The 25,546-nt window shown below is 28.8% G+C and overlaps 1 protein-coding gene across 5 annotated transcripts in view; it reads left to right on the forward strand.

Moving 5' to 3' along the window:
• Positions 1 to 12,088, forward strand: part of LOC148228014 (putative monocarboxylate transporter 5) — a 77,353-nt gene extending 65,265 nt beyond the window's left edge. For 3 of the 5 annotated variants that reach the window (XM_088200850.1, XM_088200851.1, XM_088200855.1), the window contains exons 4-12: positions 3,972 to 4,216; positions 4,282 to 4,605; positions 4,673 to 4,830; positions 5,489 to 5,585; positions 5,675 to 5,903; positions 5,973 to 6,151; positions 6,227 to 6,449; positions 8,260 to 8,491; positions 8,564 to 12,088. In XM_088200850.1, coding sequence (XP_088056976.1) covers positions 3,972 to 4,216; positions 4,282 to 4,605; positions 4,673 to 4,830; positions 5,489 to 5,585; positions 5,675 to 5,903; positions 5,973 to 6,151; positions 6,227 to 6,449; positions 8,260 to 8,491; positions 8,564 to 8,822 — 1,946 coding nt within the window. In that variant the 3' untranslated portion in view covers positions 8,823 to 12,088. The remainder of the gene's footprint in view (positions 1 to 3,971; positions 4,217 to 4,281; positions 4,606 to 4,672; positions 4,831 to 5,488; positions 5,586 to 5,674; positions 5,904 to 5,972; positions 6,152 to 6,226; positions 6,450 to 8,259; positions 8,492 to 8,563) is intronic. The other 2 variants (XM_088200853.1, XM_088200854.1) reach the window with 1 other exon arrangement.
• Positions 12,089 to 25,546: the final 13,458 nt, after the last annotated feature.

Consider the following 25,546-nt stretch of genomic DNA (forward strand, 5'->3'; position numbering starts at 1 on the left):
TTGAAAATAATGTGCAGTTAAAAACATCATCCTACTGTAATGTCGTAATACATTTCAAAATTAAATGCAGTATTAAATCTGGCAGTTTTCTGAATAGATTACCTAACGTTATATTCGTACACATCAGGGGTCGACAATTTTAAAAATTTAATCGACACACATTGGCGTCGACGTATCAACGGCGTAGCTTAGGGGTCAGTCGACAAGGTATTTAACAACTCGCCTATCAACCATTTGTTGATCTTCGTCTTTTGTGTTTCTAAGATTTGATTACATCACATGTCGTGAGTTTTTAGTGTTTTAATAGTGGTGTAAATGTGCTATATAAAACAAATTTCACCGTTTAAAAGCATATTTTTTTTCTCCATGCTATCTTAATAAATAGTGGTAATGTGACTGATGGGATTTCATATCCTTTTTTGTCGTGGGAATCTTTGTTTAGTTTTAGTATAAAGCCAGATTCTTTTTATTTAATTTACCTCATAAAGAAATTCATTTTTTAATCTCTTTGTAGTAGTTTATATCTTATACATCTTCCTACGGTCGCAGAGCATTTCTTTATCCGCTAATTTTTATAAAGTTTTTTACCTATAAAATATATCGGCGAAATGAGTGTCAGTAGTGCTGAAGTTGATTTATTCAAGTACAGAGATTTCTTTTGGCAGCGTAGCGTGAAATTTTCTAAGCTAAAAAGAGCATTCTATTTAGAATACAGCGTTTGATTTTTGTATTTTGTAAATCTATCATTTAGTTTAAAGGAAAAACTGCAAAAAGTTGCTTATCGACTTCTGTTCTTAATGATTTCTGAACTGGATATTAATTTCGTAATCCCAGAATGAATTAAACTGGTCTTAAAAATTAACTGTAATCAAAAATAATATCCACCGAAACAGAATTTACAAAAAAATGTATTTATTATCAAAATAATTTTGCATATTTAAAAATATAAAAAAAATATTATTCAATGTGCTATTTCTACGATTGGTAGCAATCAATAATACTTTTCTAAAAATATTTAGGTTTTTATTAGTTACCTGAGTCGAAGAACCTATTTTCAAAAATTTATTATTATTTAACTAAATTGGTCGTTTACATAGTGCGCAAATTTACACAGTAATGCGGGAACAGTCAAAAATGCGACTGGATCAACCGCACATCACAGAATAAAGCGTTTGTTGTTCATATTTTGTAAAACTACCTTTTAGTTTATCAATAAAAAAGCTGTGGGAAGTTAGTTGTCGACCACTGTATTTAATGATTTCTTAACTGGATATTAATTTCGGAATCCTAGAATAAATAAAACTGGTTTAAAAATATACTGCAACATAAAACACCACCAAATCGCAATACAATATCCGCCGAAACAGAATTTACAGAAAAATGTATCGATTATTAAAATTATTTCGCATATTTAAAAATACAAAAAAAGAATTATACAATATGATATTTCTACGATTAGTTTTTTGCATTTTCATTACCATAAAAAAAGCAATCAATAATATTAATTAATTAGCTAAGTTGCAAACCTATTTTCAAATATATAAAATATTACGTTTTATTATTATTTAATTATAAATAGTTTTAAAATCTAAATTAGTCGTTTACGTAATACGCAAATTTACACAGTAACGCGGGAATGGTCGAAAATATGACTGGATCAACCGCACACCATAGAATAAAGCGTTTGTTTTTGTATTTTGTAAAACTACCTTTTGGCTTAAAGGAAAAACTGCGGTTCGTTAGTTAATGACCAACGCTTGTAATAATTTCTCAATTGTGTATTAATTTCTGAATCCCAGAATAAATAAAACTGATCTTAAAAATAAATTGCGACCTAAAACACAATCGCAATGTAATATCTGCCGAAACAGAATTTACAGAAAATTATATTTTTATCAAAATTATTTCGCATATAATATATAAATATAAAACGACGATTGGTAATTTGCATTTTCATTACCATATTTTTTTAAAATTAATTAGCTGAGTTGTAAACCTATTTTATGTTACTTTTTATTATTATTTATTTATAAATAATTTAAAATTCTTAAATGGTCGTTTACGTAGAGCGAAAATTTACGCAGTAACACGGAAATGGTCAAAAATGTGACTGGATCAACTTTATATCAAAAAGTAAAACGTTTGGTTTTTGTATTTTGTAAAACTTTAAGGAAAAACTGTGAAAAATTAGTCAATAAGCCCCGCTTTTAATGCTTTCTCAACTTTGATTTCAGAATCCCATAACAAATAAAACTGGTCTTAAAAATAAACTGAGGCTAAAACACCACAAAATTTTGTAATACAATATCCACCGAAACAGAATTTACAGATAAAAAATATTTCTTATTAATTTTATCTCCCATAAATATATATGAATATAAAGAAAGACACTATTCAATATGATATTTTTTACGATTGGTAATTTGCATTTTCATTACCGTATAAAAATAACATAAAAAGCAGCAATTAATAATATTTTCATAAAAATATGAATATTTATATAAAATGTTTGGACTTTTAATTATTAAGCAAAGTTGCAAACCTATTTTAAAATATATAAAATGTTACGTTTTATTTAACTATAAATAATTTAAAAATCTAAAATTATCGTTTACATAGTCTGTAAATTTACACAGTAACGTGGGAATGGTCTTAAATGTGACTGGATCAACCGCATATCTATCGAACGCGTATGTGCGAAAATATAAGTGTAGCGGAAAAATTAGATTTTAGTTTTAAATAATGTCTTGAACAACAATTATGTATGTATATAACAATAATTTATATTTTTATAAATTACTTATGACCAATATTGACGAAAGCGTTTTACTTACTGTGATTTCTGAATCGAGTATATGTGCATTTGAGTTCTTGACGTCTCAATAATCGCGACAGTGCTGGCTCTGGTGTGTTTCGTATAGTTGGCAGCGATTTTCATACTTAAGAAATGCGTTCGCCATTTATTTTTTACATCAGAGGCATGTCGAATTTTTATTTCCGTGTCAAGGATGAACTGAAGCGATAAAACGCCCTCACGTTCGACAGACGCCATATTATATCCAGGACAACTAATCGTGGATATATTCTTGTCAGTTTGTGTCACCAACGAAAACAATGATAAGCTACGCATGACGATTAATCATTTTTGTGGTGTACCACTATATAACATATATATGTACACATTTCTACGTCAGAATTTTATAACGTACTAAAGAAAAAATATGTAAATTTATATGAATTATACTTTATTATTAGAATACACCCAGATACATTTAGAAATCTCTGAAATTAGACGCGAATGGAATAATAAATTTAATTAGTGTAAATAATATGTATATATGTCTAAGAAATCGAAACAATACAATTGTATATTAACAATAAAACTACAATAAAAAATATTATTTACATGCGCAATAATCGTTTGGGTTAATTTTATTCTATATTTTTTTATAAAATACATTATGTATTAAATACATATTTAGGATTATATCGTTCGAAAATCGTTAAATCGTTGTCTAAGGACACCCTAGATAATTCTTACAATAGCCATCCAATACCACAGCATAAAAACTCATGAAACAATACTCAGGGTCTTGCATCTAATAGCATTCTTATGTGTCCTATGTTATTATCAGATGGTCGTCCGTAAATACCCACCTGAAAGTTACAGTTTCATCAATGTATGTACCGGAGGCGGAGCTAAACATTAACGCTATTTGCTTTCTCTCCCATTTGCTCAAGCTTCGTCCAAGGACTAATACAAAGGATTCGATACTAGATCACCACTTACTCACGGTCTAATGATAAATTACAAATATAATCATGTTTGTCATACATGGTAATGTGATTTAGCAAATCTGTTATCTATGTTTCCGTTTCTTTTAAAATGATTTATTTATTATTTTTATGTTATATTACTGATTAGTATTTTGTCTATTAGATATTTATATACAATTTAATTTCTATTTCAGGTATTGGTTTCGGAATGATCTACCTTCCAGCTGTGGTCGCCGTTGGTTATTACTTTGAAACCAAGCGCTCTCTGGCAACCGGGATAGCAGTATGTGGCAGCGGTGTCGGCACCTTTGCCTTCGCACCACTAGCAACCATGCTGCTAAATGCTTACGGTTGGCGCGGAGCGAATCTCATCCTTGCTGGTCTCATCTTGAACTGCGTGATATTCGGTGCTTTGATGCGTCCACTCGTCTATCCAAAGGTCAGTGTTACATTGCTACTTATAAATTATACACTAATTCTATATGTATTATAATAAAACTTCAGCTTTCATCCATCAAACCATTGCTTCAAAGAATGGCTGAAGAGAAACGCTTCCAAATGGAGCGAGGATCAATAGCGGGATCGTTCTTTATGGTACAACTGCCCGACGGGAGCATAGAAAAGCGCATGAAAATACCGATCAACTACGATCCAGGCGTACATTCATCTTTCAACTTGGATCAACTAGCAGGATTGACGCCAGTGCCCACTATGGCTAATCTACCGACCATTCCAACACTACCGACGATCAGTGAAGCTAAACCGCAAGAGCAAGTTGAAGCCTCGAGCAACGGTATTGAATCAAATGACAAAACACCAAAGAAACCGGTAAGAGTGATTCTAGTTATTAAGTTTTGTTTTATGCATGTTTGAGTTCAATTGAGTAAATGCCTAGATAAATAATGAAAATGACATGCAGCGTATGGGACCGGCTGTCGGCATCATGCCGAGAAATTCTTCATCACCGGCTTTCACAACATATCATCAAGGAATACCAAAAAATGGTTCCGTACCAACGTTCGACCGCATCAGGAAACAGTCGACGGGAGAAAGGTATTTATATTTGTATAACATAATAATATTTATGTAATAAACACAGATGTGTAATGCACGAAGTTAGCCTAATATTCTATATATGGTTCTTATCTTAACTTAATTTATGTACTGACTATAATAATGTTTTTTTATATCTATAGATGTCCATATGTAATAATAATAAAATAATTTAATTTTAGCTACTTTGCTAGTTGATCTAGTAAATTATGCATTATGAATAACTTATATTTTCTATGTGTAATAAATGAAAGGCTTCAATAAATAAAGTTGATTTTTCAATGTGAGATACAAGTATAAAATAGATCATATGCCAAATATTGAAATATCATACTGGATCTGTGTGCCAAATCGATTTCTAACTAAAAACCACGCTCAATTTAATTAATGTACAGAAGAGTCATAAGCTTACAATAGAAACTGTTATACTACAGTTTCGTAGAAAGAAAATGCTCTTATTAATCATGTTCCTTTATTGCTTAAATTTTACTCCTCTTGTTTTGAAACAATGAAACCTAAAAGCTGCAAGACTTGATTAATTTTTCTAACACAGGAACTTGCACTCAAAATATTTAAATTTCATTTGCAATGTGGGAATTATTCCTTCAATGTTGTGAATGTAATTACATTTAATCTTAATTTTATTCATATTTTCTAGATTTAAACCATCATTAGCAGCAATAAAAGCTTCTTCTCGCTCTTCAATGAACAGTAACGGGGATGTACGGAGAATAAATAGAAACAACAATTCTGAGGTACTTACATGGCTATGATTTTTTATGCTGGACTTCAATATCTTATATTATAATCTTATTTTAACTTTTATTATCAAATTTTGTTTCAGGGCGACGGTGACAGTGTCTATAATTCCAAAATGTCAATAACGATTCAGCCCGAGCGCACTCGCATGGTCAGACCTCTATCGCGAAAAGACATATTTTACTCTGGCTCCGTGATCAACTTACCCGAATACCAAAGCCAAAAGTCTTTGACTAACTACAGGAACAGCGTATTATCTTTGTCTCATGCGGCACCATCGGAAAACGCACGAGACGTTGAAGCGCAAGGAGAACGTAAGAATATATACAAAATCTGACCCAAACATTTGCAAATGAAATATATAAAATATTATCTTATTGTAGAATATGATCTGTGTCCGTGCTTGGTGGTGCCAGAATCATTTAAATCAGCGTTGTCTTCCATGATGGATATGAGCTTACTCAGAGATCCGGTCTTTGTAATGATAGGAATATCGAACGTGTTTGGATTCTGCGGATTGTATGTGCCTTTTGTTTATTTAGTCGATGCCGCAGTGCAAAGTGTAAGTTTTATTTCTTTATTTCGTTACATGATCGTATTAGAATTATACATGAATATGCTTTTATTTTTATTTTAGGGAGTACCCCATAGTTCGGCGTCGTATTTGATCTCAATCATCGGCATAACCAACACGATCGGTCGTGTAATCTGCGGATGGATCGCTGATTTTCCGTGGATCAACTCATTGCTGTTGAACAACGTGTGTCTGGTCATATGCACTGTGTCTGTCGTCTTGACGCCGTTCTGCGTGTCTTATGCATCTTACATCACAATGGCTGTGTTCTTTGGAATTGCTATATGTAAGTTTGCTTATGATGTTACATTTAATTGGAGTTTTTTTACATTGCGAAGGATTGCGAATTTAATTTGCTTGAAATTAAAATGCAAATTACTAGGAATCAATGAGATTTTGAAAATAAAATATGCCGTTATCACAAAAGCATGCATTCAAAGCTAATCGCGTTATATAGAGAAATTTTGTTTTGCTAATCCACTTGAATTCACGAAATCTAAGAACTAAACTAGATAACTTCTTTAACCATTATCTTGTCAATTGAGTACAATGACATTCTATAGTTCGAAATCGATTATATTATTATATGAATTACAATCTGAGATCAAATCAAAATAAAATATATTACTTTATTATGGTACTAAATCTGGTATGTAGTCCTTATTTCTCACAGTTCTAAGCTTCATCATTCAATCAACTCAGTCCTACGAGAACAGTGTAGACATAGTCGTGGTCTTCCAAGCGATCTGCTAGTACATGGTTTACACTTCGTAAGCTAATAATTATAACTAAAATCAGCTAACTTAAACCTTTGTTTCTCTCTTGAGTTTTTATTATGTTACTAGCTCAAAAAAAAATGTCTGAGAATCCTTCTCTCGAACCTGCCGAAATATTGTTTTTTTTTAGTGTCAGTTTTGTTAGCATTCATAAGTTGCTATCATCTAATTTAAGTTGTATATATTACTAATACTATTATATATCCTTTAAAAATCAGCAGAAAATTTATTCATATACACAATTTAAAAATAGTTAACCTAATTGTTTGATTTATAAAATTAAATTTTTGTATTTGGATTTTCTATTAACTTTTTGTACTACTTGTATAGCCATTTTTGATTAAAATAAAATAAAAATAATTTAGCCAAGTTTAGAACCATTAATAGAATACTTGTTATTTCACTTGCTTTTAACTTCACTTTTTAAGATCTTGAGCTGTAGTAAATACATATCCTCTATTCACATCTGCAATACTTTCCTTAAAATTTGGATGCTGTTAGCTAAGAGCAAGGTGAAAGATTTCACCAAGACATAAAGATAATGAAACTGCGTTACCAAGAAATATGGAATGTGAATATGATCGCGGATTAAGCCTGGATTTTGAAAAGAGATGATCCTCAGAAAGCTTATAAAAGAAAAAGCTGAAAAATAAGTTTTAAAGGAAAGAGAAAACGTTGCTATAAGGACTTGTAAATTTTTGAAATCTAATGGAAACTTTATTAATGATTTTAGTTTTCATATTTTTGTATTTCTAGTATATATTAAGTGTCAACATCAAAACACAAATATCTTAAAATTGAATTTTGTGTCATTTTTTTTAATCTTTCATTATCTTTGGTTGAAATAACCTTACGTGATAGTAAAAAATGAATGTCATTTTTAGAATTAGCACTAAAAATTACATAAAAATCATTTTCAAAAAGTAGGTAGTTTTTTGTAGGCCTGTGTAATTGATATGTTTTAGGGTGATAATCATGTGACTGAAGTAAGAAAGTTTATCCGAAATATCACTTTACAGAGTAAGTGTAGGTAGATCCTTAATCGCATTCTCTGTGAAAGTCTATGCTTTTACGCTGTATAGAAAGATAGAGAGCATATTATTACAAATTACTGCTCTTATTCTTGAAATGAAAGCAAGATGAAGTCATCTCCACAATAAATCTTATTCATTGACGTGGATGAGTGAAGAAGTTTTTTTAAATTCTGGCTTTCTCGATCCAACATTTTATCTCTAGTGTATGTTCTCAGTCATCATCTAGATTCCTTCGATTTTATGTTAGGGTACCGTATGAATAACCTTTAATATTTATTAATTTCAGCTGGATACATATCTTTAACGTCCATTATACTTGTCGACTTACTCGGCCTTGATAAGTTAACAAACGCCTTTGGTCTACTAATACTGTTCAGAGGAGCTGCCGCAATCATCGGTTCACCACTAGCTGGCGCAGTTTACGACGCAACACAATCCTATTCAACGTCATTCTTTATGGCCGGGACATTTTTTGCAATATCTGCCGTCACCAGTTTCGCAGCACCTATGTTAAAACGGTAAGTTAATCAATCAACAAATCACATATTGAACTTCTTCGTTTTTTAATGTTGAATGTACCGGTTTTGTAGATGCACTTCAGACGATTCGGGCGATAATTATCCAATGCCATTGTCGAGGATCGATGAGAACGAAGAAGATATGGACGAGGAAGACCCTGATGACGCTCCGATTACCATGGGAAAGCCAACGTCAAACGGAGGATATGTGCCCAAGATTGTTCACACCGCAGCCAGTCCGATGAGCATTGAGCCGCCGAGCAAGATCGGCAACGACGAGGAGAACGATAACGATGATCGCGACATAAAGCAGATTGAATCAGTGCTTTAATTTGTTCGTCCCACAGTCGGATGCAATATGTATAAATTAAAAATATTCCCGTCCGTTTCAATAACATGTTAAGTATTTTTGTCAAAGTTTCGGCTTTTGGTTTTTTTTATATAAAAGAAACGGACGATCAAATTTATTTTTGTATGTTAAAATAGTGCCATTTTTAATGTGAATAGTGCCATTTTTGGGACGCGATTCGGCTCCGCGGGAGCTTTGAGAGTTTCACGAGTCCGGTGGAACAAAACCGTACCTGAAAATCGAAACCTTACCTCTTTATGAAGTATATAAAGTATTTTTTGTTGATTAATAACGGTTTCGATATTTTATTTTGTTGTAGTAGTGGATTTTTTTATTCACGAGATATTAGTATTAAAATATCAATCTATTTGATTTTTTATTATTTATGCATATATAAAGGTGCTGTTAAAATGTAGTATAAATTTTTGGGTGTAGATAGTATTCGTCAAAACAAGGAAATAAAACATGTTGATTGAATGTTGATTTCATTTCGACAATGATAAGCATTACAGTGAATGCGCGATCAAGATCGATTCTGTAATAGAAAAAAGTGCTGTGAATTTGAAATGACTGACAACCCAGTATGGGTCTTCGCCTACTTCACTTCTTTCTATGCAGTGCCAAGCTTCTCTGGTTGTATAAGCATCTCTCTACGTCATTCGATCTTATTTGCTTAGAAGAGACTGTAAGCTTCGCTTAGGATCCAGCTCTCTAACTGTATGTCAGTACAAGTCAGATCAATGTTTTATATCCTCGAGTCTAGTTGGTTTATTAGGTTGAAATAACATTTTTACTGATTTAATGCTCTTACCGAGGTACATGAAGCTATTTGACACTTGAATGTACTCATTTAATTTTATATTTGCAGGATACTGTTTTTGTTGTCAAAAGTGGCATGTATTTTTTTTAATTTTAAAAATACCGAATGTGGAATATCAAATCAATTTTGTACCAATAAATATATAGTAAAATGGAGAACTACAATCCCTTAAATTTGTACCACTTTTTCATGACACCTGTATATAATAAAATACAATTTACATTGTGTTAGTTAGTGCGTATGCTATTTAATTATATATAATTGATAGCATACTTACTAATTGATACAATGTAAATTAATCTTAATGTTTTATTTTAAAGATGAATATATTGTAAGAGGTGAATCAAAAAGTAAAGGCAATTTATCAATATTTTCTAAGGTCCCATTGCTTCTTTCTTCGTATCTATTACTTATCAATACTTTGTGATTTGACTTTTTATTGAACAAGCCTGCTTTTATGTTTCTATACTACATATAAAACTATCAATTGTATTTTTTTATGTAAGAATAGAAAGTTTTCTCAAAAATCTGATCATAGCACTACATATGATAGCGGCTTTATAGAAAAGAAAAGCCAATATATTAATTGTAATAAACAGGCCAATTAAGACTACTGTCGAAATGCATGTAGACTTTAATTGCTAAATTATCTTTACTTTTGATTAATCTTCTTTTAATGTATAATATAATATATATGGCTCAATTAAAAAAATGCAAATTGTATTAATTTATAATTTGCATAAACAATTATATTCTTAATATTAAAAATCACTTAATATCGGTGTGTACATATACTAGAAAACAAATCTTCTGTGGCAAAAATGTACTTCACCTTTCTTCAATTTGCTAACCTTTTTAAAACATATAAACTCAACATGTGTGGATTTTATGCAAAAAAAGTTTAATCAACATTATCCCTTTACTGTGAATTTTTAATCATAGATTAAAAATAAACTTAAATATCTCATTGTTTAGCAATAGAAGGCTTTGTTGTATCATATAAGTTTATATCTGGATTTAAAATCGCTGTTGTTGCTGGTCTCCGCTAGGAATAAGGATATTTTTATACGAACCGGCCAAACTTTTGTACGTTCCATCGCTGGTTTTAAAATATAAAATAAATCGTTTTGGAAATTAAAAAAATAATAGGGGGGCTTTGTGCCAGTCTGCGCTTTCAAAAGTCTGAAAAACAGTCTTGTAAATACACAAATTAGTGTAATTTTGCTATAATATGATGTATATGAAACGTGTATGTGTAAAGTAAGATATTTTCGTATAATTTGATTATACTTATGTGATAGGAAATTTGCTATAAATATTATCGAGGGGTAATTATTATGTGTGTGAGTGTTTTACATATATAAATAATTGATTTAATCAGTTATTAATACACGTCGATCGAACAAATCAAAACGTATAGGGCACAAATGTTTCATTACATTGTTAAAGTTCGTTTTTTTTGAAGGTATAGTATAACAGGCAAGAGTTTTATATACATTACACGTAATGCCTCATGTATGTATAATAACATATGGATAAAGACTTAAGTTTATGTTTTTTTATACATATATATATAATACATGTAATGTAAATTATTTTTTTATTAGAGTTGCTGCAAAGAGATAAGGGTATTTAAAAAAAAGCAAAATGTGATAGTTAAAAATGAAAATGGAAACCTAATTAATATTGTCAATTGGGTAATGGCTGATATGAATAATTTTTAAATACTAGTCTCTAATTGCCATACATAATTATCGTATATGTATAATACATTTATCGTTTTAAATGAGATATAGCAAGGCTATGTAGAGTCTATAATATTCATATTGCTGTTGAAAAATATTAGTATGATTTAATGCATATTTGTGATAATTATGTTTTATAATACAGAAAAATTGCTAATCATTGTAAATATCCACGTGTACATATAAATATAAATCATTGTTTTATTGCATAATATACTTATAAATTATTCATACTGTATTATATATTTTAAGCTTGAATGTATGGTTTTTATTATACTTGGTGTATTGTATTATTTTTTTTGTATCGATATAAGTATTAGTAAAAATAATTATTATTAAGATAGCAGTCAAGATTTGTATCATACACAATAGATCAGTAAAGTTACTACTTGACTGTTTTTCATACTGTAAAACTATTTAATGGATGAGAATATAATGGTTGAAATCCAACTGCTATCGTAGTATCGTTAACTTTAAACATCTTTTAATATAATACCTACACATAATTTATAAACAGTTATATTTTAATGCCTTCTATGATAATTATTATTAAATAAACATAATGTATGTTTATATTTTATTTTCCAAAGTGTGTAAAAAGTTCGATTTTAAGAAGTGAACAAAAAAATGTTATAATTGAACAAGTAAAGATTGTAAATAAATATTTTTTGTTTATATAAAAATCTTGTTTTAATTAGGCTAGATTTTAGACGCGACATACAATTAACCACGAGAGAAGCATTCATCTCTTGCATTTCCTGGCATATTGAGTGATTTTTCTTGTGATATACGTATCATCGTGGCAAATTAATATGATTCTGAGAATAATATGAACCTATCGTTGTCTCGACCATATATCTGTTCTATAGTTTCATTATTGATTCTTATATTTTTAAATTCTTTAGCAGCACAATAGAACTAACGACATTGAGGGTTAGATTGTATTGTGGTAATCCACTTGGATTTGAGAAGTTTAAGAACATGATAACTTGTAGCTCTTTTTTCGTCCATTATTTTGACAATTTAGTAAAATGAACGTGCTACAACTGACATCATCTCTTGAACAGACAAATTACTTTCATCGACTTCTATTTATAGATGTTAAAGCATCCGTTGTTCATACTTAACTATATATATGCTAATTACATGTTAGAATATTATTAATATACAGTGAACGGAGCAGCAGGCCGGGCTAAAAAGCTTACCAAGCCAAGAAGTCTGTCACGCCAGTGTTACCAGAGTGCCGCCAAGTTTTGGCCATAATAAACCTAAATAAATACATATATTATTTTATTTATCGAAACAATAGTTGCTGGGGTATTCGAATGCTTTGGTTTTGCTAAGCAATAAACGTGATGAATCATGCGAGCGATATTTGAATTAATTTTACAGTCAATTAATTAAAATAATAATAATAATGTCAATACCGGTAATACCAATATTGAATGTTTTCTCTCTCTCGGTAATACCGGTATTGAAAATTTTGGTATTATTGAAATACTTTTCCGTTTTTGCTTTTATTTGCTATATTTTACTTATATGTAAGATTATACGTATGCTAACCACCGCGTCCGCGCAGTACAGAAGCCAGTAGTTTAATGTAGACCGTGCGGGAGTTTTCTACTTGACTTGGGCCAAACATATCTTGATCATAGTGACATCTATAACGACATGTCTCAAATAAATCAAAACAACTGGCATGTACTGATTATAACAACAAATAGTTAGTTTGATTTGTAATTTTGCCAGTGATACTAACTTACTATGGATTTGACAATAGTCTTGGAACGAAACCATTTTAAAATAAGCAAGTAATTATGGATTGACTCATATGTGCTATATTTATATAATTTAATAGCGTCTAAACGTCCCACGTGTATACATGACCTTATATAATAATTTAGTGAACAAATTTGCTCAAGTGTTTTGCGATTGGAAAGTGATGCAATTTTTTGATATCAAGGTTGGAATCAAAAGTGTTTTGCGACCTATATGTTTACTCTAGTATGTCAAATTCAAGTACATACAATGCCGACGTTTTTACTTTGAAGACGTAAAGTATTTGGGTCGTTTAAAAGTAAAGTGAACTAATTACTAATATTTTGCATGTTTAGTGATATAGTTAATTAATCAGTTATTTTAAATACATTGAGATAAACGAAATAAAATCATAATATATGTATGGGAGTCATGGTCTACACTCTACACCAGACAGATTTATGTCAACTTCACTATCTTACTTTAACAACACAGTGTATAATATTATTAAAAATGTTATATCAACTGAATTTTTCCAATGTTTCCAAGCGGCCTCTTATATAATGTATTTCAGTATATACGAGTATATTATGTAACATGTATTGATTAAAAGTGGATTTCATTGGTTAGCCTATTGGCAGTTCAATTAGTGAAACCGAATACTGTGTAAATTTTGATGAACCGTGTACTTTTGTTTTATTATTAATATCTTCGTGCGGTACCTGAACGGTACATGCGCTTATTTATATAATTACAAAGATTTTATATAAATTATTATCTTTATCTATTTTTGCCGTATTCTCTAAGTCTTATCGAACATCGAGTTGATCTCTTGAAAATATTAGACTATCAAAAAATTCGATTTATATGGACCGCCTTAGTCGATAGTTAGTGGTAGTTCTGGGTGAGAATTCTAGACCGAAGTTCTATCGGCATTGTTCTAATTTATTATATTATATATGATATATACAATCGAGGAATGAGTGGAAGTCTACCGTCCCTTTTAATCTTCGAATTTTACTAATGCAAATGCTTCGGGGTGGAACAAAACTTTTTGTTTTTGTCTAATACATATCTTACGACGTTACAGTATATTCAAAATTGTACATATTGTTTTTTTAAAGTAAGGTCCAACGGTTTTAGTGGAAGTACTTCGGCACTATTAATACATAACCGCTTTTTTAATATTACGCTGACAAAATCTTTGCTTCTTAGAAAATTCAAGGGACACAAATCTATAATTTTATGATCATTTTGACAAATTTCGCGCAGTGATTATGGATGGTCCTATCATCTTTGATATTATGAATATATTACAATATTAAACATATATTCTTATATGAGTCGTTAATAATATTAGCTAAAAATACTTGTTTCTAGATAATCAATTTCAAAGTTCGTTGTGTTTGAGATTAAAGTCTAACTAAATGCATGAGTCTAGTCACTGTCACACTCATCGTCAAGATCTGGTTATTGAGTTGTATAAACTTATATTACAGTGTTTATCTATCATTAATTTTTCGTCACAATATATTTCTTATAAGTATCTGAGATAATTTATACAGACTAAAAATAAACTCGAGTTCGTTATACCTTCGAGTGCTTTGACTTTTTTTTAAAACTGTAAATAAACCATAATTGCCTAAAAATGACACAGACATATGTGACAGTCGAAGATTTTGATGAACTAAAATACGCATCATACGAATCATTTCAGACAATTTTATAGCAGGTATATGTGAAATTGTATTGTTAGATAATTTATCAATAATTAGGAAATCATTGAGAATCTATTATAGGCCGATGAACCGATTTCGTTATAGCTTTCTCCAGTAAATATGATAAGATATCATGGAGCTTAGTAATCAATAACATTATATGACAAAGTTGAGGTTATACAATATAAATATAACAACGATTCGATTACAACTCTATAATTTATTGGAATGAAAATGTGATTATTATTGTACAGCGACAGACAGAATCAGCCAGATGAAGTTAGTCACGAGTGAAATATAACTTATTTTAATAATGGTTTAAGAATCGGCTAAATTTATTCAATAATTATTATAATATTTATATTGTTATAATAATAAAATTAAACATGTTTTGCTAATAACATTTCACATTTCAAAAACGAAAGACAAGATCTTATTTTCATTGAAAAACTTTAGGACTTAAAAAATATAATAAATTATTATTATATTATTAGCATTGTTTAAAAGATGCAAAATTATAATACCAGCTTTTGCTAAAGTCCATAGCTGCACAATGTTAACTAGGAAATATGAATAATTTATGGAATTTCGTCAACAACAAAGTATTTTTTCTGTATTATTTTGTTTGTCGGCTATTAGTTGTCATGACTATGGCCATCATAAATAACGAATATACATTTCTCGATACAAAAAAGCGCACAATTGGGCTGTATATAATGCGGCGGTTCACTAAAGAAAAAAATGACTACCTGCGTTGTTGCAATACACAAAAACCACTATGATAGTTTTTTTTTATTCTTGAATTTAAAAAAAAAACAGAATATTTCAAATTTAACAGTTTTTTAAAATTATTTAACGCTCATCTCAAAACAGTTTTGTGATAATTTTTTGGTTTGTTTATATGTTTTTGAAGTGGTGCAGGCGTGAAGACATTCCGTCGATTGTTTATTAAAACAGATTTTATACTCATAACATTTGCAGATAGTTGTGATATAAACTAAAATTAATTGATTTTTTGTTCCTTGAATTTGCAAATAAACTGCGCTTTAGTGGACTGTCAAAAATAAATATAAAACAGCAGCGATCCTTTGAGAACAGCAATTGACGCTAAAACAGGATCTATTGTGAACGGAAAAGTAACGATTATCTTAACTTTTAAATATTAAGGCATTCGTTTTACTTGTGAGAAAATGATCTAATCGGGTTTTTTGAAGGTCTCATAAACCTATTCTCAAATTACTTCACTGATAGATATCAGGTCACGATGGTCTTCATTTTAATAAATAATTGTGAAACTTTTACGACAGTTCCATTGTTGCCGGATTTATGTAACATACAAAAATTGCACCTGATAAACAGCTGGAGTGTTGAATAATATTTTTTTAAAACAAAAACAGGTATGTCATTTCCTTTCATATAATTTAGATTGCTTCAGTTAAGAAGATCGTTAATCTCCTCACTCTTTTCCCTTTTATAGGAATCGTAAATACAAGAGAGCTTAGCACAAATTCACATCTAGCAAAACGTTCGAGGAATGAATGCATTTGACACCTTCGAAGTTCAGCCAAGCAGTCACCTTGAGTCGTCAAGAGTTTAATTCGATCTACTACGATGCAGCGGCTCGGCAACGAACGACATAACACGCATCTTTATAATATTTTATTACACAAATTTTAGACCGGATTTTAACTTACAAATAATTAATAAACCTTTATAATTTTTTAACTTAACTTTAGACACATTTTATCCATTTATACATCATGCTTCTTGGAGACTTTTTTGGCTAAAATTTCTTTCGTTGTAGTATCATCTATATCAGGGCTCGGCAACCTATGACCCGCGGGTCACCAAGTGACCAGTTTGATGATTTGAAGTGACCCATTTCAGTTCTGCAAATATCATTTTTTTAACGTGTTACGATGTCACGACTAGACCACATATATGGTTGTTAGGACCAAAAATATTCACTAGCCCGTCAGTCTTTTTAATAGTTACATTGTAATTATTTTGACCCGCAGCCAAAAAAGGATCTATATAATAGGAATAGTTTACAATTACTAGAACTAGTACATTAAATTAGTTAAATATTATAGTATATAATAAATATAAAAAAAAATATATTCAACTGATACGATATTAGTTTTAATACTAAATAAATCCCAAAGTGGACGCCACTGATCAATTTTACTGCAAATAACATAAGTCATAATATCTCTGACAGCCGCCGATGCATTCCCATTGAAATTTGCAAAGGCAAATATGTAAGTTTATACTCATGCGAGGAAAGGGAAATGACCGTAGTCACATATGCCCTTAACTAGTATCACTACTATTTATCTGCGTTTCATAAAATATTATTTGCAATTTAATATAACTCACACAATTCCAATATACACGATTTTTCTGATGACCTCGAATTTTTTAATGTTTGATTTTCAACACACGTTACAGTACTTTATAATATACACGAACGGTATATTAAAACGTTCAATTAGCACCGAACAGTACAAATAGTGTGTCTAATAAATAAATAGTCTGGCTTGATACGTCACTGTGTTATATTTAAAAATATATCATATGATTGAACCAAAGCATTTACTTATAATATTGATAAAGAAGTCAAACTTGTGATTCAGAAGATATTAGGAATAAACAAGTTTGTGATATTGGTATCAGACTATTTGCTTATGAAGAAATAAGTATTCATAAAGTCTAAATATTATTGAAATATGTCTTAAGATTTTGTGAAGTGATCTCGTATATATTATTATTTGAAATATAATATAACGATATTTTTAATTTAACTTTCGTTTGTTTATTTTTATTTGCTGTTCAGTAGAATCAATTTTTATGACTGTTAATTTAAAGCTATGTTACAAAAATATTAACTCATTTATATTTTTTTATAGTATTATATGCCTTGCTGCTAAAAATACACAAATTGATGGATTGACATGTAAGTTATTTGATAAAGCGATAAGTAGTTATTATTATTATTTATATACATCTAATAATATTGCACTTATTAGAATATTTTTTCAAGAATCAAATTTGTATGATATCAATTTCTGTGTAGGTTTGCCCTATTTTTTTTTTTTGGAACATGCTTTATTCTCGTCCTATCCGTTTTACATTCGGTTGGTTAAGTTACACACAGTCCGAGTTCAACGTATTCATAGATAACCACAAACTATTTTTATACATATAAAACACTCGCGACGAATCAATATAATATGCAAAATATACACATACAGATATGTTTTGGTGCGTTGCAAATAAAAGTGCTTGAAAACATGATCTTTCGTAATTCGAAACGATATATTAAAATGTGCAAATGCGAATTCAATATGCACGTATTGTATTGTAAAATGCTATTGTTTCAGTTCTGTTATCATGTTTTTTATATAGCCCAATTAATTGAACGGATAAACACTCGGTCGAATTGTGTCGATGACTTTTTGAGATGATAACGACTGCCAAAATGATATGACTTCTCTGTTGTCAAGGTTCATCAGAATTGGAATTTTCTAAAATTATCATAAATAACAAAACCATATTTATTTATTTTATAAATGTTTGTGCAGAATCCAACATATACACTTAAAACATATATAGATATAATATACCTATGTGAGGGTGAGTCAAATTAAGGGCTTAAAATGCGATACAAATTTACGAAATATATCTAGTAGAAGAAAATCATTGTAAAACTCGGCCCATTTAGGGGGGGGGGGGCAGATAGATTCATCCCCCCCTCATTGAATTTGGCATAAAAATGCATGTCATTTAATGAAATACTATGAATTTCCATGAAATCGAAATATTAAAAAAAGTTACTGCTGACAATTTCAATTTATGAATTAAATTTGCGCCCCCCCCCCTTCCATGTAAAAAGCATAGAGAATAAAATAAAAATAGAGAAGTCTAAATACATTTTCACTAGTAGATATATATTTCTACTAGCGAAAATATAATTTAACTGATAGGCGCTAGTGAAATTATATGCTGTTTTAAAATGTCTATGAAACTCAATTTGACAGTTGCGAAACGTACATTTTCTGTTTAAATCCAAACGTAACCTACACAAATTAATCATTAATTCTAAAACTAATTACAATTTTCATTAGGTCAAGCCTAAAATACAAACTAAGCCAATTCAGCTCTCAGGGGAAAAAATAAGAATTTCGTATATTGCTCTATAGTTTTTCTGAACTTGATATTACACTATGTTTTAAAAATATGATAGCTATCCTTACCGATATGAGTACAAACTTCTGATATGAGAGTATTGGTCAAACCGAATTTTGGTCAATAAAAAGGCGCAAAAACAATTATCACTTCTCAGAAGTAAAAAATTCACGGCAAAAGCAATAAAATCGTGTCGGCGCCGTTGCAGTGGGAACGCTCGGTAACGAGCGTTCCCACTGCGACGGTGCCGACACGATTTTTTTGCTTTTGACGTGGATTTTTTACTTCTGAGAAGTGATAATTGTTTTTTGTGCTCTCATCGCCTGCCCTTATTAGGGTATATATCTGGGACATTCTAATTAGTGATTATTATATAATTATGATTTCGATCGATTATCACAGAATATGTTTTCGTAGATTTTCCTAATCTCACTGAAAAATATCGTGATAATTAATTCAAATCGAGCTAAATCGTACATTTTATGTATAAAAATCTCAAACAAAGAGGTAGTTCAGCTCAAAAAAATAAGATAACATCTCATAAAATTAGACTCACGATATAATACCTAATAAAAGACATGTACTATACTTATTTATTTATGTATATATTAATACTATATATTATAAAAGATATGCAATAAAAAAATATGTAATTCTTAAACAGAATAAATTTGATTACTTTTATTTACAGAATTTGCTCTATAGTATTGGAATTTAAACCTCAGTTTTGAAGAACTTAGCCATAAAAAGTCGAGAACTTCGACTCGTGTGCACACAGGTGAGAAGGATACGTGACCGTAATGTTCTTAGAATTCACATTGAACACCTCAGGTATGCGGGTGGTGTCCTTTGAATATCATCGTGTAACATCGTGTCAATATTTATGACCGTTTGTCGTCGATTTACCGATATTCTGATTCGCAATGTTGCGCGTTTATCACATGTCAACAATCTCAATTAAATCTCTAGTTCTAATCAATTTTTTTAATTAGTTTAATCTTCACGTAATTGATCTTTAAACTGATACAAACAAAGTCAGATAATAGCTGTTTTATCTCGAAATGTTATTACAGCGACAGATTTATATGTATCGATCTGATTACTTTTGAAATATAACACGTGAAGTTAGATTACAAAATGGGTGTTGATTGTTTTTATTGTAGATAATTAAACACATTATATAAATAGATAACAACACTTTTTAAATTGTAAAAAAGATCATATTTAATGCTTAACTTTGAAAGCTTATATTTTAATACTAATAATCATCATAAGGCTGTATATACTTTAAAAGCAGATGTGTAACAAAAGTTATAGCAAATACAAACAAAAAACAGGCAATCAAGGACCAGTGTTTGGTCACTTAATCGGTCTTTAATTTATATAACACCTCTGATTATTAACTCGATTGCCTTTATCAGTAGAAAGCGTATCAGATAATAATTCTAGGCATTTTTAATTTATAAAAATAAATATATTATTAACGTATAAGGAATATATAATACAAAGCATTATCTTATGGTTAAAAAAACGTGTATTACTCAGTTAATGCCCTAAATTTATTATAATATACATACTTCAAAATATTTTATAATCAATAAGAAACATCTAATAATTCAATGACAAATATTATGGTAAAACCCCATAAAAAATATTTTCCTTGTATTATATAAATAACATCACATTGAAAATTGCTTCCTAGAAATATTGTATTAGCTTTTTTTTTAATTTGAATATTTTTATTTTAGATAATTATTATGATCCTAAATATATAATTGAAATCGTTTTTGTGACAAAAATACTGAAAAGTTGTACAATTTTTTTTTTTGATTGTAATATTTTTTAAACCCAAAATAAATAGATTAATTCTAAGAAACAATTTAAAAAATATTTATTTTTAGTAATAATAATAATAGATATATAATCATATTAATAGGCTTAGAAATATAGATTTCTAAGATCATTCTATTAAAATATTCCATAAATATTTCTCATCTCAATAATTTTAATATTGTTGCTCTTAATCTAGTCTATTGTGTCTAATTGAAAGAAATTTATTAAGTCATATTGATAGTTTGCTAATAATATATAATAAATAAACTCATATTTTAAATATGTTTTTAGACAATGATTATGATTCTAAATATAGTTTTTGAAATGGGTTTTAAAGGGAATATACTAAAATGATTGTCTTAAAAGTTATTGTGTAATATAAATAAGTCGTGATTTTAATTTATTTTAACCCATATAATTAAAATTTATTTTTATATATTTAATAAAAATAGTATATGCTTTAAATTAATATGTAATATTTTTTGGGACTTTTGGGACCATAAATAATTTTAAATGATTTCTCACATTGTTCTTAATTAATTTATAATTACAATGAGTATATTGAAATGAAAATAAATTTATATATTATACTCAATATACTTTCCCTTGTATAATGTAAATAATAAAACATTGAATATAGTATTGCTTCTAAGAAATCTTACATAAGCTCATATTTTAAATATTTTTATTTTAGATTACTCTCATAAAATCCAATAAGTTCATGATGCGAATTTATTAATTTATAGTAATTTTATCAATATGTTATTTGAGATTTAAAATTTTTATAATTTATTTGTATTTAAATCGATGTTTTGTAATTTATTTTAACAAGTAATATGAGTAAATTTTAATAAACCCATAGAATTAAATATGATATGTAGAGTAAAATATAATAATCATACTGAATAATCCGATCTAAATTTCGCACGTTCCAATTCTTCCGCTCTTTTTTTATTCACAACATAAATCATAGACCAGACGTGTAATTAATATCATTGTGGCACATTTTTGGACCCCAATTTGAGTTGGATTTTTTTCCCTAGTACACAATTTTGGCCTTCCGATGCCAGGGGTGGCGCTGAATCCCTTCCTAGAACAGAATGAATAGCCGACTATCGAAAAGTTTTTTTCCCTTATCCGAAAACGGTTGTTTACACAATAAATACACGTTGCATCTCTCAAATGCACCATTAACAAACGGGAAGCGAGTGATTCTACATCTTTTTTAAAATTTATTTTAATTTATTTTTTATTTATGTTCAATTTGTAATTCAATCTTGTCACGGCATACATCTAAGCTGCTTACTTCCGGGCGCCACAAAGTACGTGTATAAAATATATAATTAACACAATTCGCATATTAAATTGCACAATTTTACATTTTTAAAAGTATTCTCTGTTGAAACAGTGCAAAGACCTTGATCTGTAAATTTGTTTTTTTATGACAATAACATTCCACTAAACTATCCGTTTGAGCTTTATCTGTCACGTAACCATTTTTATCGTAGTTTTGGGTCAATTGAGACAAAATCAGAATCTGGGCCAATAATATTTTAATGTGGTAATTAGACAGAAATTTAATAATATTTATTGTACCAAACTGAAAATTTAGATCATTTTTATTTGTTATTTTTTATGTGACAGTAGAATATTTTCTTGAAACGATTTAATCTCATCACGCGTATGATATCAGAAAATCATGCTACATATGCTATCTATCGCTAAAACACAATATAATAGCAGGAGAAATTTGTCAATAGCAACATATTTGTGTACTAAATTAAAAGCCAGTCTTCATTCAAGGGATGAATGAAAAACTGTTTAAAATAAAGAGAAATTATTCACCCTGTCGTTCCGGATAATAGGTTGTCACATCATTAATATATTTAACATTTATCAATATGGTTTAATTTATTTTTTAAAGATAGATAAATTAAAAATACAATATCAATATTAGTATAACTATATAATGACATGAAACATACAAATTAAAATTGCTATTTAGAACCAACTATATACATTTCAACGAAATCACTATTAATGTGTTCGTACAAATATTCCATATGGTTGTAGCAATGATTAAATTTTGTTATCAATTTATTGTCCTGTCTTATCGAATACTTTAGTGAGTTTAGTGTATATATACATAGGTGTATATTACAAATATAAAACATCCTACATGTCGCCGTCCTACATGAACCCGGACCCTGGGAAAAACAATGATTCCGGGCCTCATGACAAGAATATCAATTTATATATTTTTAACATCGTAATATAATTAAATTAGGTACATATAAACTGTAATCTGGCGTTCACATAATATTACAAATTAAATGAGGTACATATAAACTGAATTTTGATCAATAAAAAAGCCCAAAAACAATTATCACTTCTCAGAACGCAAAAATTCACGTCAAAAGCAATAAAAACTAAATCGTAAAACGATTAATAAGCTAATGTTTTATTATTATAGATTATTTTATTACTTAGCTTTGTAAATTACATCACGATTTATATAGAAGCTTAAGATATATTAATTACCAATTTACCTATTAAAAAATATTGATTCAATTCTGATGATAATTAAAAATAGTTTTGAGTTATTGTTTCACTTCTCACAGGGAGTACCGCTAGTTTGTAATTTTATAAAATAATAATAGCTATTTTTATAAGATATTATATATTCCCCCTGTATTGTTAAACAAATTTGCATTCTCTTTCACGCTTTTTTTCCAGTATCTTCTAACATGCTATTGTGTCCACGTACAATTCGAGTGTCAAGTACTTATTCTTTTGTTGCCGACATCACCAATTATAAAACAAGACCATGAATGATCCTTTTCATCTTTTAGCCATTACCTGTTACGATTCTCGTACGATCTCACTTACCTGTCCAAGAGAAACGTATACCGATGCACCTAGCACAGATCGTCAACCTTTTTGATAATATTTATTAATCACGTTACCAACAACAACAAAAATCTTGCACGAGCATATGTTTTTTGCGTGATACCCAAGTTTCAACACCCACCAATAGCAAAGTGGCATTATTGGGGGTCCGACTGACCAACCTTCAAGACCGTTATACAATCACCAAATTACATGGTCATTAAAAAAACGAGAGGTGTTATTTTTATATCGCCTGAAAATAGATAACGAACATATAAATAGAAAATAATAAAAAAATGTAAGTTATTGCTGATAACCTAGTTTGAGTAGTTTACATGGCGATGATATATTTAATGGTTTACTGTATTATATAATACTGAATTTAAATAAAAAAATAAACTATGTAAAAAGCAATAAATTTGGATTTTAATGAAATAAAATAAAATTTTTGTATAAAAATATTATATATTCAGAATATTTTTATGGAACTATTTTATATTATGTCTGTAGAAACATAACATATAAAGAACAACAATTAATTTAATAATTACTGATATTTATTTTACAACTACTATACGTTTATTTAAAAACTACTGACCAATTTATAGAGTTCTGTAAAAAATATACAAAACTGATGCTATAAATATTTATTAAAATTTAATTAATGAACCTTATGTTTACGTTAAAAAAACCGCAAGAGTGAAACAGATTTTTATGTATATTAAGATGTGAAAAAAATAATTTAATATTAACATATCGTTTAATTTTAAATATATATTTATATATTTTGGCAAAAGGTAAAATTATAAATGTTACCATTGCCATCTCTAGATAATTATAAAATCTATATTACGTTCTCACGATATTTTTATAAGTTACAGTTACAATAATTTAAGCCATCGAAAGTACGTGAACAGACTGAGAACAAAATTTCGCGAAAACGCGAAAACGCGTGAACGGACCGTAATGTGTTAATATATATTATATCTAAATATTTTTGAGCTATTTATTTTTTTAATATAATAAAATAGTGAATCAAGCTAACGACTATTTTATTAACGACAAAAAGCAATACAAATAACAGACCAATTAGGAATATTTTTTTTTAACAACCGATTATTTATTTATTGAACTAAATAAAATTAATAAGCAAAATTCCTGGCCATTAATATTTTATTACAATGCAATTTAATTAGTAAAATTCATGTGTGCGTAGAAAAATATTTTGATAGCCTTACACATTCAATCTAATAATTATTGTACATAATATTTAATAAAATAAAATATTACTGACTCAATAATTTTTTTATTATGTATTACAATTTAATTACAGAATTTTCACGTAAAAATATATTAAATTATATTATTTGTTAAACTTTTTTTATAAATATGTAATTAAAGTTTTATATATAAAAACATTTTTTTATGTATTAAACTTTATTTACATATTTATAAAAATAGTTCAATAAATAATTATTTATTTAAAAAAACATATATTGACAAACACATTAAATAATTAGTGACCAAAATCAAACAACAATACTGTCTCAATAAATAAAATTGATTGTTAAAATAATTTATTATTGAAATTAATATTTACTTAAAAGTGCTTTAATAAATTGAAATATTCATAATATTACACTATTTTTTTAGATCGGATTAAGTTTTATGATTTTTTCTTTTATAATTTTGCTTGTACTTCTATTTTTAAAAAAAATAGTTAAGTAATGTATTATTTGATTAAAATAAAATAAT

The sequence above is a fragment of the Plectrocnemia conspersa genome, unplaced genomic scaffold (assembly GCF_051122295.1).
Source record: "Plectrocnemia conspersa isolate PC_06_02 unplaced genomic scaffold, ASM5112229v1 ptg000012l, whole genome shotgun sequence".
Classification (NCBI taxonomy): domain Eukaryota; kingdom Metazoa; phylum Arthropoda; class Insecta; order Trichoptera; family Polycentropodidae; genus Plectrocnemia; species Plectrocnemia conspersa.